Consider the following 8,795-nt stretch of genomic DNA (forward strand, 5'->3'; position numbering starts at 1 on the left):
GCGACACTGTTTTCACGCTAATCAGGTAAGGTTAAACATTGTAAACCAAATTCTACAAAACCTAAGAGAAAACAATCAAATTATCATGCAGTGCGATAAAATAGCTTATCTTCCCTGCAAACAATACAATGAATAATGAATGATTGTTTAACCTAAAGGCAAAAACAAAACAAAAGATACTTAGAGCACTTATCCTTATAGAGAATGAAAAGTAACCATGGGAACGGATAGCGTATCCTGCTAATATGGCGGCGCCTTCCCGAAATGCAATGCGGAGTGAAAAGATTGTGACGTAACTCCTTATTCTGTATAATACTGTTTTATACCCTACTCTGAAGTAGGATCTGATCTAAATTAGTTCCCCCAAACGGAGTACCTATAACTAAATATGTTCCTAGTTCCTGCGGTGTGAACGCATCAAAAAACGGGAATTTCTGCCAATAGTTCTAGGAACTATGAAAAGGTTCCTCCTGTGTTATGGATCAACTGGGGATGCACGCGTGCGTGCACGCAAGTATGTTTACCTGAATTTCCAGCAGATGTTAGAGGGCGACAGATTCGTCGAATGCGATATTCCACAGATCATAGATTAAAAAATGTTTCACCAGTTGTATACATTGATATCACTATAAAAAGCATTTTGATTTTGCGGTGTCCGTTCCTACGTATTTCACGCAGTTTTAAGGAAGTTTACTATGCTTACATTTCATGCCCACATTAACATGGGACATTCAATGAACTGAAGTGAAACTGTATTTTCTGAGGCTACATCCACACGAAGCCAGAGCTTTCCCTATCCGATCTTTTTTTTCCCCCCTCATCTCAAGTAATATCTGCAGAGATCAGAGATACTTTGGCTTGAGATTGTAAAGTGATTTTACTCTGCTGATTTTTTTTATTTGTATTTCCCAGATCTCTTGCTTAACCAGCTCTGACGCCTCTGTATCCTCTTCCCTGGACATAAAGCAGCTACGTTTCATCCTGGATTTATGACTGATCTGAAATCAACATTTTGCATTGGCTTAGAACGCTGTTTATTCTGTTTTCTGTATTCAGTTTCTTATATATCAATTCAGTTTCATAATCAATTAAATTAACAGTTGATCCATAACTCTGTACGAAAGCGCCTATAAATAGATAGATAGATAGATAGATAGATAGATAGATATTGTTATTTAGTTATTTAGCTAGTTAGTTATCAATATTTGAACAAACTGTTTTTGCTTTTGTAAATCTCTGGGGCTTCAGGGGGTACTCAGGGGTTTAAATTCAGTTCCTGGAGGGCCTGTCCTGCAGGGTTTAGCTCCTGGACCAGCTAATCAGTTACAATCTACAGGACAGTGACCCTTCAGGACTGGAGTTTGGCATGTACTCTAGATGTACAGTACATAACCTCTATTATGATGGACTAACCTCTTTGCATGGGTAACAACGCACCCACCAGGGTCATAAACATTAAATAGCAATTAATGTAAACAAGCTTCTTATATTAATATGCTGGTTGTGATATGTCAAAAAAATTTTGTATTAAATAAACAACTGGTTAGGTCTACATTAAATTTTAACAACACATAGAGAAAACGGAATTAAAAAAAAGAAAACACAATAAATGCTGCCAATCATACTTTTTTTTTTTTTGACAATGAGATGGCCAGTAACAATACGGTAGAAGGCAACATCATAATCAGGTGAAATTAATTTATTAAAATTATTATTGAAATTACCATACAGGATTTTAGAAAGAACGCTGGGTACTAGCGTGCGAACTTACCACAGTGTGGATTTTAGAAAGTGTACAAAGACTAACGTGCACACTTACCATAACATGGATTTAAAAACCGTTCTAAGGGGCCCTCGTGGTACTCTGAAAGAGCAGCCCATAGATGGAAATGGTGCATCCCAAAACATTATGTTTGAGAAGTCATCAACTCGATCTAAGGTATACTGCTAGAATGGCTAGCAGTAAATCTCTAGCTGAGGGAGCAAACGCCCAGCTCTCAACGAGAGGGGCTCGACCTACAGCACGATCGTTAGCCGAGAAAGGGAACGAGGCTAATAACGCGTAACCCTTACCACACAGGATTTCAGAAAAGTGCGCAAAGCATAACGTGCACACTTACCAAACGTCAGTTTCTTTGCCCGCTTCCACGGCAAGTCAAGCCTCGCCGTGGAGCGATCCATAACTTCCAAAAGCTCATCATATGCAGGGCAGGAGGATTGGGAAGGCTCAGCTCATCGGCCAGATCCACTTGCGATCCCCACGAGTTAATTCTCCTCCGTGCCTCAGCTGCGGCGGTCCTGAACCGCGGGTCCTGATGGCTGCCCCTCTTTTCTCGAAAAGAGAGACAAACGAGAGCAGACCTTTTTCATTTTTCATTCTCTTCGCCCAAGCAAACAACGCATAGATCGTGTGTGTCATCGGGTGTCAAATAATGACGGCACGGATGCACACATCCTCTAAACGCTTTTCTAGTGCTCGCCATAATGATATGAATAGAGATCGCTCTTACCACGGAAATGCACGCTTCAAACAAAACAGTCAATGAAGACGAAGAAGAGGATGATGTGTTCTCCCGGCGCCTATTTATACTATAGTCGCACCGGTAGTGACGTCATGGCTGTCGCCGGCCAAGGTGTTGTTGGTGTTTTTTCAATGTATGCTTCAGACACGGGTCGTTCCCCATAGCGACCCCTAGAGGACGCAGTTCGAAGTTCCCTTGAAAGGGAACTTGTGTTTACCACATTTGTCTTATCCCTTGTGAAAAAGAAGTACTTACTACGGAAATAATATACTTTAAGAGAATATACTTAATTGTGAATTGAATGTAATGTTTTCAGAAAATTAATTGTATGTAAATTGCACTTAAATTAAAATGTAGTTACATTTATACAGTATATGTAGTTTAAATTTATATTAAATGTAACTAGCATAACTTCAAAGTGCTGATTTTTGAGTAGGAATTACACAGTACACATTAATTTATGTGTAATTTAATAATTATTTTTTCTTTGAAATGTTGTTAAAGTATACTGCCGAATGTACTAAAAAAGATTTATAGTAAACTAAAATATACTTTAATGTCATTTCTATTGAAACTTGTATGTCATGTATTTAAATATATTTTTTAAATATGAATACATTTGTAATAATGACGAAGGTGCAATTTAGTACATTTGAAATATATTAACTTTAACTTTAAAACCCTTTGGTAAATTAGTCACATCAAAATAAGTGAACTTTTTTAAAGCACAGCTAAAGATAATAAAAAATTTAAGTAAATCGTTTAATTTGAAATGATTACAAAGTGCACTTTTTAAAAGTGTAGTAAAGTGTCTTAAGAAACAGTCATGAAAGTGTACATTATTTAAGTACACTTAAGTGGCCTTTTATTCCATTAATATTATATGCAAGTGCACAGGAATAATTACTCACTGACATTGTGATTTATTATCAGTCATTACCCTCCAAAGGTTAATGGCAATGTAGTTCAAACTGTTTTTGTATGTTTGGGTTTATTCTTCAGCATGCGGTGATCTAATAGCTGCTCTATTTGACTTTGCTCACAATCTGTGTGCGCTGAGACTGACTGAACAGCAGATGGCAGTGTTCACTGCGCTGGTCCTCCTCAATGCAGGTGAGCGCAGCAAAACCACATTACAGCAGATACCCTGACATCAAGGTAGAATGGGCTTAATCTCTCCATCTTTCTCTACATTTTGAGTAGATCGACCGTGTCTGGAAGACAGAGAACGAGTGCAGAGAGTAAGGAGAGATGTGGAGCTTGCCCTAAGTCACATTCTGCACAAAGACAATCAGGAGAGTCTACTGCATAAGGTAAAAAAAAGGATTTTAATACAGAAAGTAATGAATTGTATTGGCTGGAATGATTTTTTAACGGGTAATGTTGTGTTTTGGGGTGTTTCCAGCTGTATCAAAGAGTCCCGGTGCTGAAGTCTCTGTGTGCGCTGCATATTGAGAAACTGCGATGGTTCCGGCAGCTTTACCCTCTCACGGTGCATTCCCTCTTCCCTCCGCTATACAAAGAGCTGTTCGGCTCTGACACAGATATACAGACACTGTCTACTCATTGAACACACACACAGACACATTTCATTTGCAGATGCAGAAATGAAATGACATCGCATACAATACACAAACACACCCACAGTTACATATAGTGTAAGCGGTCTAGATCTAAATATATTATCTACCTGCTGAAGAAGTTAAATATATTTTTGTAACTCTCAGAAGAACAGAAAATAATATTAACAGAAGTATGCAGTATTTTGTGCGAATTCTATTCTGTAGGCCAAAAGCAAAATATTACTACAAATGCTATTCAGTATTCTTAAGCTTGTTTTTGTCTGAGGATGTATTTTAATGTTTTTGAAGTTTTCAATGATCCTAGCTGGTATAAAGAGCTTTAGCTCTGATCATTATTATGTGATTTATAGAGCTGATCAGTTTTGATACCAGCAAACAGCAGATCGTTAAAAAAGGAACTGGTATTTTTGAACTAACGGCATCAGTTAGCAACTGGGGATTTTCAAGCTTCATTTACAACATTAGAGTCTCCTTCTGTCCTCCCTCTTGATTTCTCAGGCGGTACAGAGACATGAATGCTTAATGACTTCTGCTACTTATAGCCTATTACATTGTTGCATTAATTTAAGTATGATCATCTATTTTGACACCTTTTGTGTCAGCTTTTTTTTTTGTACTCCCCTCCCGTTAAAGCTTGTCTTGGCACCTATAATGCTTATCTTTCATTCATTTCACATGGATTTGAAAAGAACATGTTGCTTCACAATGGATTGTGTTCTTGAAATCACCATTCCCTTCAAACAGACCATCTTAAGATGTGTTTTTGAATTTTTCTCTGTTTTCTTGGATTCACTCATTCAAATAATTATCAAACTTGCAGATTTGACTATTTATGCTCAAGGTTCTAAAAAATTATAGAATACTTCTATGAAATAAAATATAATGCTCTTATTCAATATGCTTGTGTAGACACTTAGATTGACAACAGTTCTTTTTTGTCTTAATTGCACAGTTTAATTTGTGGAAATCTATAAACAAATGTCCATATGTTTATTTGAAGGAGTACAGTATGTGTGCTTCATAAATCTGTGTTTATCAAAAGTCTCCATAATTTCCGTAAATGTTCTAGTTTTTATTTTTGGCACAGTTTCTGTTCTGTTGTATTTTGTGTCAGCTTTAACTTATAACTCACACAGTTCATGAAACCCTGTTATTGTTTCAGTTTTGGAGCATAAATACTTGTTGTGTTTCTTTGCAGAAAAGACCTCAAATAAACTTCTGAAAAGTGTAAAGGGTGGGGCTGTATCCAGGAAAAATATAAAGTTGTTTCCCATTCCTGACTCTGAACTGTGAGCAAAGTCTGAAAACTGTTTCTTTCCGAGTTTTTACTCACTCATCTGACTCACACATATGTCATACAGCCCTCACTGCTCACTTTCTAAATGTTTTTCCATGTTTATAGATCTCATAACAATGTTATTTGTTAGAATTGCACCAACACAAGAAGTTTCAACATTTCTCATGAAAAAGAACACCAAATTCATTTGGTTTTTATTAGGTTTAAACACAGGATCATCTGAATCACAACAGACTAGAAAGGCTTTGTCATACGCAAAGACAACTGGGTGAAATTCTCCCTACAAGACCTCAAAACAGACTAGGGAATAGTAGGGGAACAGAACGTAGTGAAAGACCATCTATATCTTTGCTGCCTCACTATGCCGAGTTCACACTGCACGATTTTAGCACGATTTTTCACTCTTCGACAGGTTTTGCGAAATCGCAAAAAGTCGCAAATCGCAAATCGGTGCTCGTTCACGCGAGTGACAATCATGCAGTGTGAATTATCAAAGACGCGATCTGAGGGAATCACCGACACGTCGCCGACGCCCGTGAAATATTTGGCATGCTAAATATCTGGAGCTGTCGGCGATTCACAATCACGCTGTGTGAAATGATTTCTGACTGAAAACTACATCGGAGATGACCTACAGCCAATGAGAGACCAAGATACAGGGCAGATGGAAGTTCGGGGAGGATTATAGACCAGAATATCCGTATTTTAATAGATATATGAACAATTATATCATACAGAAACAAGCACAAACATTTGCTTGACTAGCCACAACATCAGCATAACAGTTAATGCAAAATTATTTACCTCCAACTCTCTTTGCAGAACAGCCAATCCCTGTTCCCGGCATCTCCTTCCTGCATAATCTGTTTTTCTTTTTCTCCTTGTAGCTGGAAATCAGCTCACAGACAATTTGCGGGCTATATATATATTTTTTTTTAATAATTACAGTCTTGCTGGGGCACTACGGTCTGACGCACGCGGGTTCTCGCGTTATTTCCTTATCACTTCTCACGTGTGTTTTGTTGTGAAACGTAGTTTGCGGACCAGACAGAGCTGTAGGCGATTCTTCCTATTGTGAAGTCATGCAATGTGAAACCCCCTGTCGCCGATCCATCGTGCAATGTGAACACAGCAGCAACTGAATGCTACCCCAGATAGAAAAAATAAAAGACTGCAAGTGACGTCGCTAGCGGAAGCGCAAGTGTCTGAGAGTGCAAGTCTGAGAGTACAAGTGCAAGGCTGCAGCCAGACCCTTCTCGCCAAATCCTCGATTGCCGCCGGTTGTTTTTTATGTCAGCAGCAGGTTGAAGCAACCCCAATAACCTGATATTTAGGCCCTGGAATGTGAATTGTACCAGGAGAACCCCGCCAAAAAAATTTGTATTTTACCCCCGGAACGCGATTTTTACTAGGGGACCCCCTCGAAAGCAATTGGGATAACTTTTCAGTTAGACTTTTCAGGCTAGTTTTGAGTAGTAATTGGCCGGGTTTTGTAGCGAAAACCTGGCAACCCTGCACCAGACAGAGCTGTTGGCGATTCTTCCTATTGTAAAGTCATGCAGTGTGTAACCTCCTGTCGTCGTTCCATCGTGCAGTGTGAACACAGCAACAACTGAATGCTACCCCAGATAGTCGTTCAGTGTGAAACCAACAGTGATGCGACGTCTTTGAAAATCGTGCAGTGTGAACTCGGCATTAGTCATAACCAAGCAAATATTTAATAGCTACAATGCTTACTTCTTGGGAGAAACGGAGTCATAATTAATTTACTCCCTTTAATCACTCCCATCAGTCACCATTTGTAATTTTACAACCAACTGCCGTGTGCATGCACAGGATTGTGGGATATCATAGACAGTGAAGGAAATCTATGCTGCAATGAGATAAAGGCACTTCAAAAAATATAAGATGTTACAGAAACATTGGATTTGTGTCTTGATGCCGACGCAGCCAATGTTTAGTCCAACAGCAATGGGATTTTTCAGTGAATCTTTCTGCAGTTGAAACTGTTATTGAGCCAGTATGGTGACAATGTTGTGAGTGAGTCTCTTAAACGATTACATTTTAAAATAGTACAAATTAAAATAGTACAACATTACTTTTTTTAAATACTAGTAATTACATAGTCACTTTTTTATTGATTACATATTATTCACACACCAGCAATAAATTATTCATAATTTATTGATTCTACCTAGTTCCTCTTTTTCATCTTTTAATGATCATTTCTAAAGTAGCCTACTGCTTATATACACTCAGAAAGTCTTCCAGTTGTGTGGACATTCACACGAAGACCAGTCACTGGTCAGGTGGCTATACAGCATTTGACCACTGGATTTACAGAAATCATTTCAGGTTTAAGAAGTGTTTCAACATTGCATCAACTACTGATGAACACATTGATTTTTATTTGAATTATCACTCAGTAGGTTATTTTAGGCCCCTTTTATCCGGTCTCTCCACACCAATTACTGAAACGAGACACAGGTGTTTATCATTTGCGCTTGACCTACTTACGCACCGCTCGTCTCCTGCCTCTCTCTCTCCCGGTGCAGACCTCGCTGAACCACGGCGAGTCCACTGGACCGGGTCTGGTGCTTCCTTTTTAGTGAGGTCAGTCAGCGGGCTGGTGAGGTCCGAATACTTAGGTACAAACCTTCTATAATATCCCGCCAGCCCCAGGAACTGCCTTACCTCCTTTATGGTCTTTGGTCTCGGACAGGTCGCAACTGCTGCCGTCTTATCAATTTGGGGACGCACCTGTCCGTGGCCCAAGTGGAAGCCCAGATACCTTACCTCCACCCGCCCAACCGCACACTTTTTCGGGTTGGCCGTCAGCCCGGCCTCCCTCAGCGACCGCAGGACCGCCCGCAGATGCTGCATGTGCCGCGGCCAGTCATTGCTGTAGATGATAATGTCATCCAAATAGGCCGCGGCATACGCAGCATGCGGTCGGAGGATCCGGTCCATGAGTCGCTGAAATGGAAATGCTGCGGAGTGCCACTGCCTCTGGGTATCGCATTGCATAGTCCACTAGGACTAATGCAAAGCGATGCCCCCGTGCAGATCGTTCTAATGGCCCGATGAGGTCCATGCCAATTCGTTCGAAGGGGACCTGCACAAGAGGGAGAGGGCACAATGGTGCTTTTGGGGTGGCCGGTGGGTTCACCAGCTGACATTCACGACAAGACGCGCACCACCTGCGCACGTTCTCGTGAATGCCCGGCCAGAAAAATCGGGTCATTAGACGATTCAGTGTTGCTGCTTGCCCCAAATGTCCGGCCATCGGATTGCAGTGAGCCGCCTGGAAAAGCATTTCCCGGCGGCTTTTTGGTACTAACAATTGGGTTGTATCCTGCTTTGACTGAGTGTCTTGGGTCACTCGATACAACC

General features: G+C 40.1%; 1 protein-coding gene across 3 annotated transcripts in view; it reads left to right on the plus strand.

Annotated features, from left to right (window-relative positions):
- Positions 1–5,029, plus strand: part of LOC107741974 (nuclear receptor ROR-alpha-like) — a 36,446-nt gene extending 31,417 nt beyond the window's left edge. For all 3 annotated transcript variants that reach the window (XM_016554800.1, XM_016554802.1, XM_016554801.1), the window contains 3 exons: positions 3,525–3,635; positions 3,726–3,835; positions 3,928–5,029. In XM_016554800.1, coding sequence (XP_016410286.1) covers positions 3,525–3,635; positions 3,726–3,835; positions 3,928–4,092 — 386 coding nt within the window. In that variant the 3' untranslated portion in view covers positions 4,093–5,029. The remainder of the gene's footprint in view (positions 1–3,524; positions 3,636–3,725; positions 3,836–3,927) is intronic.
- The last annotated feature ends 3,766 nt before the right edge of the window (positions 5,030–8,795 follow it).

The sequence above is a fragment of the Sinocyclocheilus rhinocerous genome, unplaced genomic scaffold (genome assembly GCF_001515625.1).
Source record: "Sinocyclocheilus rhinocerous isolate Xijiao unplaced genomic scaffold, SAMN03320098_v1.1 scaffold2451, whole genome shotgun sequence".
NCBI lineage: Eukaryota > Metazoa > Chordata > Actinopteri > Cypriniformes > Cyprinidae > Sinocyclocheilus > Sinocyclocheilus rhinocerous.